The 13,326-nt window shown below is 46.0% G+C and overlaps 1 protein-coding gene across 2 annotated transcripts in view; it reads left to right on the forward strand.

Annotated features, from left to right (window-relative positions):
- Nucleotides 1-2,198: 2,198 nt before the first annotated feature.
- LOC110537150 (splicing regulator ARVCF) overlaps nt 2,199-13,326 on the forward strand; it is a 29,563-nt gene continuing 18,435 nt past the window's right edge. For both annotated transcript variants that reach the window (XM_036937147.2, XM_090191472.1), the window contains exons 1-6: nt 2,199-2,536; nt 7,900-8,076; nt 10,542-11,125; nt 12,134-12,612; nt 12,741-12,924; nt 13,132-13,249. In XM_036937147.2, coding sequence (XP_036793042.2) covers nt 2,516-2,536; nt 7,900-8,076; nt 10,542-11,125; nt 12,134-12,612; nt 12,741-12,924; nt 13,132-13,249 — 1,563 coding nt within the window. In that variant the 5' untranslated portion in view covers nt 2,199-2,515. The remainder of the gene's footprint in view (nt 2,537-7,899; nt 8,077-10,541; nt 11,126-12,133; nt 12,613-12,740; nt 12,925-13,131; nt 13,250-13,326) is intronic.

Consider the following 13,326-nt stretch of genomic DNA (forward strand, 5'->3'; position numbering starts at 1 on the left):
TCGATGATTTCCTCCGTTGCCGCCAGGTTTCCTCCTCGAGTGCGCCAGGAGGCGCTCGGTGAGTGGGGGGGTACTGTCATGTATTGTCATGTTGTGTCCTGTTCTTTCTCTTCACCCTGTCTCCCTCTGCTGGTCGTATTAGGTTACCTTTTCTTCCCCTCTTTCCCCCAGCTGTTCCTTGTCTTCTCTAACTACCTCGTTCACCCCTTTTCCCACCTGTTCCCTTTTTCCCTCTGATTAGGTCTCCATATCTCTCTCTGTTCCTGCTCCTGTCTTTGTCGGATTCTCGTTTGTGTTACTCATGCCTGAACCAGACTATCGTCGTGTTTGCTGCAACCTTGTCCTGTCCTGTCGGAATCTGCCTGTCCATCTGAGCCTACGTGTGTTTCGTCATTAAAGAAACTCTGTTTTGTTAATTCGCTTTTGGGTCCTCATTCACGCACCTGACAAAAACAACTAGTTGTCACTTTTCCCCTCCCCACTCAGACCACTCCTAGACAGTTCTAGCAAGATTCTAGCTTGAGAAATTGCTCTTTGCTAAGAAGCTATTATTGGCTATTTTTGACCATTTTAATTTAAAGCAATCACAGTAAGGTGCTTTAAAAATGTTTTTATTTTGTTTTTATTTTTTGTTGTACTTTTTCATGATATCCAATTGGTAGTTACAATCTTGTCCTGTCATGATCGTTATAATGATTGGACCAAGGCGCAGCGTGCATAGAATTCCACATGATTAATAAAGAATAAACTCACCAAACAAAACAGAAGAAAAAACTAAACGTGACGTTCTGGGTTGCTCACAGGCAGCTACACAAAAACATAGTCAAGATCCCACAAATCACAATGGGGAAATGGCTACCTAAATATGATCCCCAATCAGAGACAAAGATAAACAGCTGCCTGCATCTGATTGGGAACCATACCAGGCCAACATAGATATCTAATTCCCCTAGATAACCCACCCCTAATCACACCCCAACCTAACCAACATAGAGAATAAACAGCTCTCTATGGTCAAGGCGTGAAATGTCCCATCGCTGCAACTCTTGTATCAACTCAGGAGAGGCGATGGTTGAGAGCCATGTGTTCCCCAAAATCCAACCAGCCAAGCTGCACTGCTTCTTGACACACGCAGAAGCCAACCGCACCAATGTGTCAGAGGAAACACTGGACACCTGGCGACTGTGTATGTACCCAGCCCGCCACAAGAGTCATTAGAGCGAGATGGGACAAAGACACCCCAGCCAGCCAAACCCTCACCTAACCCAGATGACACTGGGCCAGTTGTGCGTTGCCTCATGCCTGGTATCGAACCAAGATTTGCAGTGACGCCGCTAGCGCTGCGATGTAGTGCCTTATACCACTTCGCCACTCAGGAGGCCCAAGGTACTTAATAGATATCCAGAAGTTATTTGATATTGAGATACAAAATGGCTGCATTGGACCTTTAAGCCATCCTATTACTGCCTAGTTAAATAAAGGTTACATTTAAAAAATCATATTACTGTAATATTCAAATCAATGACAAACATATTTTGTTCACTATGTGTAGCTTTCTGTTTTGCATTTGCATTTCATTGACCATGAGTTGGAGCTTACATCACTCTATGGTGCAAGGTATGTTTTCACAGAGCACTATAGGATTTTAGTGTCTCTTTAGATGAGTGGGTTTAATATTCAAATGTAATGTTGTATCATTTAATTACATGCAAATGTCTAGTTTTACTGGAGGCTGTTATCTCAGTATGCGGGGCTCTCTTTTCCTGCTGTACCCAGAGTGTCCTTCCTCTCCTCCTCTCCTCCATTCCTCCATCCTTCTCTCCCTCCAGCCCCTTTTTCCCTATATCCCTCCCTCGGTCTGTCCTGCACGTGGGTGACAGGGCTGGGCTAGTGCAGTCTTCTCCTTGCTCCAGCTGCATCTGTTTGTCAGCCCAGAGGGAAATGTGTGTGTGTGTGTTTCACTGTTTCTCTCTGCTTGGGCGAGAGAGTATACAGAGCATACAGATTACTGGTCTTTACAACTATGTAAACAGCGTTTATATAGCAGTATTTAGCAGTGTTTCTTTTGGTGTGATTTAACCACCATCTTGCTACTAACCCAGAACTTGGATACAGCTGTTTGTTTCTATGACAACAGAGAGGGTTGTGTAGTGATGAGGTTGCCTTTTTGTTGTTGATTCAGCATCTCTTTCACAAGGGAAAGTGCAGCATTCATCTGAGCCCACTGTGTGAATGTGTGAGAGAGTGTGTGCCAGTGTGTCCATATGTGTGTGTCTGTGTGTGTGTGAGAGAGAGAGAGAGAGCGAGAGAGCGTGTGCATGTGCCTGCGCGCGTATGTGCGTTATTGAGAGCCCGGGAGGAAGGATGGTTGCTCATGTCTGAACTGCCTCCACACTCGCAGGGAAAGTCAAGGCAGAAAATAGCAGAAGGGGGGAAACAGACGCAGTGGTCTCATCTCACAGAGGACTGATTCTGTCCATCATTTGTTGGGGAAGCTAATCAAAGGGATTTGGCAATGCCTGCAGAGGTGAAAGGGGTAAGTGTTTTGATTTAGTATTTGTTTTCTCTTCTCTAGCCTCCCTATTTTCCCTCTGATGCTTTCCCTACAGGAGCCCCATCCGCAGCTGCGCTGTATTCTGTATGCTATGCTTGTTTCATGAAGGGGAAAGCATTATTTTCTCCTCTCAGATCAGTGTGTTGCAGTTTCCCATTCCTCGTGTGTGCTCAGGGACATGCTGTTAACACCTCTGCTCAGTGTGTATACTGCAGGCCATATGGAGAGGCTGTTAATCATGGTAACATTATGAGAGGAGGCTGAGTGATAACCACCCACAGGGGAATGTGCTGCTGCTGCTTCATACGCTTTTACACCCAGCACATCGCCAGCCAGCCAGCCAACCACCCAGCACACCGCCAGCCAGCCAGCCAACCACCCAGCACACCGCCAGCCAGCCAGCCAACCACCCAGCACACCGCCAGCCAGCCAGCCAACCACCCAGCACACCTCCAGCCAGCCAGCCAACCACCCAGCACACCTCCAGCCAGCCAGCCAACCACCCAGCACACCGCCAGCAAGCCAGCCAACCACCCAGCACACCACCAGCCAGCCAGCCAACCACCCAGCACACCGCCAGCCAGCCAGCCAACCACCCAGCACACCGCCAGCCAGCCAGCCAACCACCCAGCACACCACCAGCCAGCCAGCCAACCACCCAGCACACCGCCAGCCAGCCAGACAGCCAACCACCCAGCACACCGCCAGCCAGCCAGCCAACCACCCAGCACACCGCCAGCCAGCCAGCCAGCCAACCACCCACCCAGCACACCGCCAGCCAGCCAACCACCCAGCACACCGCCAGCCAGCCAGCCAGCCAACCACCCAGCACACCGCCAGCCCAACCTGGTCTCAGAGAATTTTGCATTATTCTGAATGTAAATTCGAGACACTCCATTTAATATGATATGTTACATTTCGTATGGATGTCCATCACCTATTTCATATGATATGTTGTAAATTATTGGTATTATATGTTATGAAGTTGTGAAACGTACAATATGTTACGAATTTGCAAAACGTATGATATGTTACGACTTTGTGATATGTTACGAATTCTAGCTAGCTCGTTAATGTTAGGGTTAAGATTAGGGTTAAGTTTAGCAGTTAGGTTAAGGGGTTAAAGTTATGGTTAGGGGAAGGTAAAAGGGTTAAGGTTAGCTAACATGCTATCTAGTTGCAAAGTTGCTAATTAGCTAAAGTTGCCCGTGATGAGATTTGAACTTATAACCTTTCGGTTGCTAGACATTTGTGTTATACACCTACCCATCCACCCCGGTTTGCTAGATGTTCAGGTTATATGTCCACCCATCCATCCCGACCAACCAACCTACTTTCGGTATTGCCTTAAGTAAAAGGTCCAATGCAGCCGTTTTTATCTGTTTTATGTAACCATACCAAACGTAACAGTGTCTTGGATTAACATACAGAATAATACAAAATGCTCTGAGACCAGGTTGGCCAGCCAGAAACTGCAAGTTAGAATGACATTAAATATGACCATGCAGTATTTCATTGTTTGTGCACCAGGGGGCTTCCTGCCACCTGCTTCCTGTTTCCTGCATCCTGCACAGACAAACACAAGGGATGAGAGGTGTCCTGTCCTCATTTTCAATGAGGTAATTAGTCTTGGCACCGCAGTGAATAAGATGGGAAATCCTAATGGCGGCAGATCACCTAGCAATTAAGTGTGTTGGGCTAGTAACCAAAAGATTGCTTGTTTGAATCTCCAATAATCTGTCATTGTACCCTTGAGCAAGGCACTTAACCCTAATTGCTCTGGATAAGAGAATTTCATAAATGGCTTACGCATCGCTGTGCTGGGAGATTGGACAATGCTGTGTTTGTGTAATGTGGACAGAAAATGTCCATATTACAAAATGTTTGACTGCGTTACAGCACAAAAACAAGTAACTTCTTGCTCTGATCCTGTCTAATTATGAACCCTGGGAGTAGATCTATTATGACAGATGATTACTGTATCTACATACATTTTGAGCACACGTTCATTTGACATCAAGTACTGGAGCAATACACATTCCTCTCTCCTCTATCTGATGAACACAAATTGATTGCATTGTCAGTGTTAATTCCAACAGGATCACAGTTTCTCCTCTGATCTGCATTAATACCTGGATAGAGGGCAGCATGATTCATCTATCAAAATGAGCTTGTGACAAGTATTAAATGTGGCTTGCGTCTGAAGTGCCCTTGACCCGGCGACTAAATCTGAACTCACTCAGCAGAAGATCAGACTGTGGGCCTTTCCGCTATACTGTCGTGCAGTCAGCCCCCATTGGACAGCTGAATGTAACAACACACTAATCGTGTCACTTTGTCCCCTGCTTCAGTGCCTCTAACATCTATCTAATTCATCTCATTGGTAAACAGCAAATACAGGCTGTAGATGAAGGAATATGAGGATATTTATTTGATGTGATGGAGGAAAAGATATGAGGGTAGTTGAACAGTGTTCTATGGATGGATGAGTGCTTTGAGTGTTTGATGATAAGTGATGGCTGGTCAAATGGAGGTATGGCTGCACAGTGTCTGAAAGATTTGTTGGAAGTCTAATCTAAAAACAGGGCCAGGTGTGATTTTTTTTCACAAGTCCCTAACCTCACTATCTATCCCTCTATCCCGCTTTCAAACCCTATTACCATCGCTCAAGCCCTCCATCAAGCCTTCCTTTAGAGAACAGAGATACCCTGCCTATTCTAGCCACGCAGCTATTCATTTACCTCTGCTTTGCAATACCTCCAGTCATTCATCCCTCCAAGGCTGTTTAAGCCTGCATCATCTCCTGTCCTTTCCTCTCTTTCGCTCTCTCTCTCTTTCTCTCGCTCTCTTTCTCTCGCGCTCTCTTTCTTTCACTCTCGCTCTCTCTTTCTCTTTCTCTCGCTCTCTCTTTCCCTCTCTCTCTCTGCTGTGTGACAACCATTGGGCTTTCATCTCTCCTTCTCTCTCTCTACTCTGACAAACGTATTTGCATGAAGATGAGGGCTCTCATGTTTGACATTGTATGTTTGGGAAATGGAGGCTGCGAGTGAATCGAGCTCTCCCATTGCATTAATGAGTTATCCATTATTATTATTATACCTCCTGCTCCACATTCTGTGGACTATTTTACATTCAGGCCCCTACTATTAAACCTTTGGATTTTATGTGGACTATTTTACATATTGCTCAATGAAGTTGGAATACCCCTGAATTCAGTTCTAGTATGTTTCAATAAGACAAGCAACTTGGTATTCTCATTTGTTTCTGCACAGTAGGATTGAGAGCACTTTCATTTAGTATGGCGAGATATGATGCAGTGAATTTTATGTTGACAGATTATCTGCTGGCTTGCAACAGATATTGGCACATAAATCTAAATTGTCCCTCATGGTGAATGCGGTTCTAATGATGATCCTATTGACTAAGATCTCAGATTCAGACCCTCTTGGTCTTTAGTATGTGATCAAAACCGAATTGTCCTTGTCTAAAGAGTATTAAGCAAAAACATAGAAACATTTATTATGGATCATTGTGTTCTTATTTTATGCCTATTTAGTCTATTTATAGACACATTTTAAGTGTTTATGTTGTATATTTAATAAATCCTTGTTTTGGGGAAAACTACAATCCCACTGGGCACAGATGTCAATTCAACATCTATTCCACGTTGGTTCAACGTTATTTAGTTGAAATGACGTGGAAATAACATTGTTAAACCAGTGTGTTAGTTTCTTCTTGAAGTAAATAAGCATACATAACTAAATTACCCTGTATGCCTGAGGCTAGCTGCTGGATGGAAAGGACTGATTAAAGGCAGGACATTGTTATATCTCAGTAATTATGCCAAAATATTTCTCCTCATTAATCTTTTAACACATCAACTCTATCAGCATCTGAACCTCCACAAATACTACCCGGGCCAGCCCTAGGCACAAGTGACATAGGGGGATGGCTAGGGCTCCCGGCTGCTAGGTGGCCCCCGACCAGTTTAGGAACTCAGTCGGGGACTCAACTTACTGTTGAGCGTTAGAATAGTAGAATACGGCCTACCGAGTGGCGCAGCGTTCTAAGGCACTGCATCACTACAGATCTGGGTTCGATCCCGGACTGTGTCACAGCCGGCCGCAACCAGGAGACCCATGAAGTGGTGTACAATTGCCACAGAGTTGTCCGGGTTGGGGGAGAGTTTGGCCAGCCAGGATGTCCTTGTCCCATCTTGCTCTAGAAACTCCTTGTGGAAGGCCGGGTGCATGCACACTGATTCGTATCACCAGTTGTATGGTGATTCGTTCGACACATTGGTGGGGCTGGCTTCCGGGTTAAGTGAGCAGTGTGGCTTGGCAGGGTCATGTTTCGGAGGACGCATGGCAGTGAGTGGTGGGACAAGACTAACTACCAAATGGGGAGAAATAGGGGTAAAAAAATAATAATAGAATTCACAAGGTGCAATAAAAAAAATGGTTGTTCATCAGCAGTTCCTCTTGTTATGTCAGTCACTCAATTAGCTCATGTCAGCTATTTTTTGATTGGTAAGGTAGTCTACCCAACTATCTAAACTTGTAGTAATCATGGCACGAAGGGCATGTGCCCAGGGGCACTGACCTCCAGGGGACCCCCTTTGATTTTCTTAGTTACTCACACTCAGATATCATATTAACATGGCATAAGTAATGGAGAAATGTAGCTTTAAAATGGCAAAAATGTCTCTCCACTCCATGACAAAATGTGTAGAATTGCAGGAAATTAACTTGAAAACATACATTTTTTCTCTCTGCTGTCAAGAGGGGGGCCACTAAAATGTTTTGCCCACGAGTTGGTGGGCTAGTGCCAACCCTGATTACTACAGCCTTCTCTACTCTTTTCCATTCCCCATACATGGCCACACATCAGTGTGGAAATTCTGAATAGTTTTATGGCCTTGCTCTATAGCCTATACAGTGAGGTGGGTGTTTGAAAGCGAGGGCTTAAAAATGAACAATTGCGAGCAGTCAGCAGGGGAAGTGAAAGGTCAGCAGAATGGCAGTAGCAGATTGGTCCACGGGGTGAGAGGGTCTCAGGAGAAATCAAACCACCGCACTTTAATTAAACAGGTGGAGCTCATTCTCACATTTAGATAATACCCTCTCCGGCTCTCACCGGGCCTGTCACCTTTAGTTCATGTCTTTATTTCTCCCTCTCTTTACAAAGGGTACTGGGCCCTTTCTCTCTCTCTGTGAAACTTTCTCTTCTGCACTTGGTCTGTAGGAGTAGGACGTCTCTAACTAAATCTCTTCCCTTTGCTGTGCGTGCCATGTCTGTTGTGTAGGAGTCTGAGTGTGTAGCTAACTCTTTCTCCTGTTGTGTAGGAGCAGATCCCAGAGGGGCCCTCCTCTCTGGGGGCCATGATCCTGGAGCCCAAGGAGCCCCCGGTGGAGCATCCATTGCCTGCAGATGATGACCTGGACACACCCACCTCCAACACCTCCGTGGTCACCTCCACCAATGGCAGTTCCACTACAGAGACACAATACTCAGAGCCAGAGGTCTTTATCCCCTATATAATGCCTAATATAATGACTTAATTTATGACCCATATCCTTTATATAACGCTTACTCCAACGACTTAATTTATCACCCATATCCCCTATATAATGCTTACTTTAATTTCTTCATTTATCACCCATATCCCCTATATAATGCTTACTTTAATTTCTTCATTTATCACCCATATCCTTTATATAACGCTTCAATTACTTAATTTATCACCCATATCCCCTATATAATGCTTGCTTTAATTACCTTATTTAGCAATCAGCCGTCATCTCCCCCAGGATCATGCTGTAATCATTCTCTGCTCCACTGTAATCTGAAGCATGGATTACTCCTTCATCATATCTCCTATAAAACTCCCTCTCTCTGTGCATTAAGATTTCTCCCAGAACAATGGGAAACAATAATAAACCATTTCCTGTTGGACTGTGTTTTTCATCTGCAGCCCTGGCGAGCCATGATTTTAATCTGAGCCACCCGCTAGAGACTAATTGCAATTCAACAGAATGTACATTTAATGGCCATATCTTTTTGAACTGAAGGCTGGTGTGTGCCAGGATGACAGAATTTTTCTTGGGGAAGTAGCAGCCAACAGAGAAAGACCCAAAGCTTATCCTAGTGTAGAGAATGGCTAGTGGTTACTATTTCCACATTCATACACTACATGACCAAAAGTATGTGGACACCTGCTTGTCGAACATCTCATTCCAAAATCATGGGCATTAATATGGAGTTGGTCACCCCTTTGCCGCTATAACAGCCTCCACTCTTATGTGAAGGCTTTCCACTAGGTGTTGGAACATTGCTGCAAGGACTTGCTACTATTCAGCCACAAGAACATTAGTGAGGTTGGCCACTGATGTTGGGCGATTAGGCCTGGCTCGCAGTCTGCATTCCAACTCCTCCCAAAGGTGTTTGATGGGGTTGAAGTCATGGCTCTGTGCAGGCCAGTCAAGTTCTTCCACACTGTTCCCGACTAAATATTTCTGTATGGACCTCACTATGTGCACGGGGCATTGTCATGCTGAAACAGGAAAGGGCCTTCCCCAAACTGTTGACACAAAGTTGGAAGCATAGAATCGTCTTGAATGTCATTGAATGCTGTAGCATTAGGATTTCCCTTCACTGGAACTAAGGGGCCGAGCCCGAAACATGAAAAACAGCTTCAGACCATTATTCCTCCTACACCAAACTTTACAGTTGGCACTATACATTGAGGCAGGTAGCGTTCTCCTGGTGTCTGCCAAGCCCAGATTTGTCCGTCGGACTGCCAGACGGTGAAGCGTGATCCATCACTCCAGAGAATGTGTTTCCACTGCTCCAGAGTCTAATGGCGGCGAGCTTTACACCCCTCCAGCCGACGCTTGGCATTGCGCATGGTGATCTTAGGCTTGTGTGCGGCTGCTCGGCCATGGAAACCCATTTCATGAAGCTCCCGATGAACAGTTCTTGTGCTGACGTTGCTTCCAGAGGGAGTTTGGAACTGGTAGTGAGTGTTGCAACCGAGCTACGCGCTTCAGCACTCGGCGGTCCAGTTCTGTGAGCTTGTGTGGACTACCACTTCGCGGCTGAGCCGTTGTTGCTCCTAGAAGTTTACGCTTCACAATGACAACACTTACAGTTGACCGGGATAGCTCTAGCAGGGCAGAAATGTTAAAAACGGACTTGTTGGAAAAGTGGCATCCTATGATGGTGCTATGTTGAAAGTCACTGAGCTCTTCAGTACGGGCCATTCTACTGCTAGTGTTTGTCTATGGAGATTGCATGGCTGTGTGCTCGATTTTATACACCTGTCAGCAACGGGTGTGGCTGAAGTAGCCAAATCCACTCATTTGAAGCAATGTCCATATACTTTTGGCCATGTGGTGTACTATACATCTGAGTCAGACTATTTGAGTCATCTGACTTCATACATATTTACATCATATTTGTAGTGGTGCAAGAAAAATACACTCATTATGTGTTGACCTTATTCTATCAAACAGATCATTTACATTTTCTGCAGTTTACTGTAGTTCTCAACAGTACTAGCTGGACCTCAGCTTGTTTCATCACGGTCCAATCTAAACTCTAGGGAAATACAATTTCACTGGCAGTCAAACAGAATTCTTTATTTACTGGCCCACCTCAAAGCCAGAAATCTGCTGGAATAAAAATGATGGATCATTCCTGTGAGACAAGAGCTGGTGGGGGATTTTTGTTTTGTTTAATGGAGAGTTAAATGTTTATCAAACTGTGCCATTTTGTGTTCTCTGCTGGTGGGAAAAGAATTATAGTAGTAGTTTTGTTGGTAGATGTACTAGTGGTATCGTAATAGTGATAAACATAGTTTAAGGCACTAAGCACTGGTTGAGAATGTAGTCTCATTGGTTGGACTGGAGATGGGATTATTAGATCCTATATTGAGACTGAGTCTGACAGATGTACTGAGATGAACTGTTTAACTTCCTCTCTACAGGACCCCAAGGCTGTTGAACTGGGGAATGACCAGGCAGACACTCCGGGCACTCAAGACACCACCGCCCTTCAGCTTCCCCCAGCCCTGCAGCCTCCCTCGGTTCCCCAGATCCCCTTGGTTTCAGACGACCCATCTCTGAAGCCCAGTCCTCTAACCAACAGCCAACACTCCTCTGAGTCCCTCACAACCCCTATCACAACCACTGTTACCACCAACACTCTCCCTCCTCCCTACAACAACACCAACAGTGAGCCCCAGACAGAGAAGCCTGAAGGGCAGAACAGCGCCTACATCCTCCCTGACCCTCCCTTTCCTGGCCTGGGTGGTAGCATGTGTGCTGGGTATGGCAGCCTGTCTCGTGGTGGTGTCCACCAGAGCTCCCTCCACACCTACTGGCCCTCCAGGAACTACCAGCCCCAGCTTGGGGGTCACTACACCCTGCCCCTCCCCAGGGACATCTACAGCCAGGTGGGCCTGACCAACCAAACCGAGAGGGAAGGACCAGGGGATGACACCCTGGGTGGAATTCACCAGCTCAGACCCATCACTACCATGGAGCTCCTGAGGGAACCTTCCAGAACCAGGTTAGGATATGGGCTAGCTAGTTAGGCACAAGCATGACAGCAGAACTCCATAGCAGCAGATCCAAGCTAATAAGACTGGTGAGTTACTTAAACTCAGAGGATGGACAATAGTAAAAGGACATTACATTTTTACCACACAAATATCAATACCCTCTCTGTAAATGAGTTTACCCTTAACAAAAGCTAATGCTTTCTTCAAGACAGGGCATTGATTTTCGCTGTGTGTATGTAGTCATTCGGAAAATGAGGGCATATTCTGTGTAATGTTTGCTACTGACAAATAGAAGAGGAGTCATGTACTCTATCATTATCTGCATAAATGCTGTTTTCAGTGAAGAGAGAACTCTTCATCATACATACTGACCCTCTCAAGCTGATTCAATTGCTTGTATGTAGTTTATGAACACATTTCCAAAAGCAGAGACTAGAGAATCATACCATACAACTCAACACATTATTTCAGCTCAATATGGATTAGAACCTGTCAATGTCCATATTGCATTCCATAGCAGTGTGCCCCAGTAGGAGCTGCTAGCTGCAGCAGTCCCTGTAGTGTCAACATGGTGAGTAGGGCGAGACAGATGACCAGCGGTTTAGGAGCATGTGGTATCAATCAGGGGAAGCTGCCTGCCACCAGTCGATAAATAAGGTTTCACCTGTATTACTGACTGACAGCAGCACTTTCCTCAGCTCATAAGCTGTGAATGAGCTGTTTACAGAGGCTACTGGACACCCTCTCTCCTCCCTCTACCTCTGTCTCTCTTTCCATATCTTTTGCTCTCTCTCTTTCTCTCCATATACCAGGAACTCAGGCTGTGAAGATAAAATATCTGTTTGCACAACTGTTCAGAGAAAATACCTGAGCAAATAACAGTGATTGTTCAACAAATAAAATCGAATTGTTTTCTGTGCTTTCTGTCTGTCTCTCTCTACATATAGGCCTCTCTCTTTCCCTTGTCTCAGCCCCCCCTCCCCACTTAACCCCTCCATCCCTTTATATTTTTTCAGAGGTGGATACGAGGAGGCTCTCATGTCCCAGGTGGATGGGGATCCCATCTCCTTCTTCCAGGCCATGTCCAGGGCCCAGATGCTACAGTTCCCCCACAAGCGCAGTAGCATGGTCAGCCTGGACAGCATCCGTAAGGACCCCCGCTGGAGGGACCCCAACCTGAGTGAGGTCATCACCATGCTCAGCCACCCCATGGACCCGGTCAAGTCCAACGCCGCCGCCTACTTGCAGCACCTGTGCTACGAGAACGACCGCATAAAGCAGGACGTCAGGCAGCTAAAGGGGGTTCCAGTACTGGTGGGCCTCCTGGACCACCCTAAAGCCGAGGTTCACCGCAAGGCCTGTGGAGCCCTGAGGAACATCTCCTACGGGAAAGACCACCACAACAAGGTGGCCATCAAGAACTGTGACGGCATCCCGGCCCTGGTCAGACTGCTGAGGAAGTCCAGTAACATGGAGGTCACAGAGTTGGTCACAGGTACAGTGAGCCTATGACAGAATTCCTGTACAAACATCTCTGCAATGGTCATGAGTCACCCTGATTATTACCCAAACACCTCACTTGACTAACCAGTAACTTACATATCCATATTATTTTACGTATAGGAACCCTGTGGAATCTGTCCTCCCATGAGCCTCTGAAGATGATGGTCATCAATCACGGGCTCCAGACGCTGACTGATGAGGTCATCATCCCCCACTCTGGCTGGAGGAGAGACCTCACTGAGCACTCAAGACCCCAGGAGACAGAGTGGACAACCGTGTTCAAGAACACCTCAGGGTGTCTCAGGTACAATATAGCAGCTACATAGCTGACAAGGTCATGGAACCTTACACAAGAGTAATTGAGGGTTTATTGCTCCATTAATAGGACATTTCTAAATTGAACGTAATGGTAAATTAGTTACTGACAGCTTGCTAATAGTGACGCTATGCTAACTAATAGTGACGCTATGCTAACTTAATCCGCTCCACTAATAGACCTGTGTTGTCCCAGGAATGTGAGCTCAGATGGGGCAGAGGCCCGCCAGAGGCTGAGGGAGTGTGAGGGGCTGGTGGACGCTCTCCTCCATGCCCTACAGTCAGCGGTTGCCAACAAGGAGACAGACAATAAGGTGACCGCAGACATGGTTGAGCACATGTAAATTCCAACTAAAACACTATGGTGGGAGTGCGAACCGCAACATTCAAA

Source organism: Oncorhynchus mykiss, chromosome 12 (assembly GCF_057628025.1).
Source record: "Oncorhynchus mykiss isolate SJ-2025 chromosome 12, ASM5762802v1, whole genome shotgun sequence".
Lineage (NCBI taxonomy): Eukaryota > Metazoa > Chordata > Actinopteri > Salmoniformes > Salmonidae > Oncorhynchus > Oncorhynchus mykiss.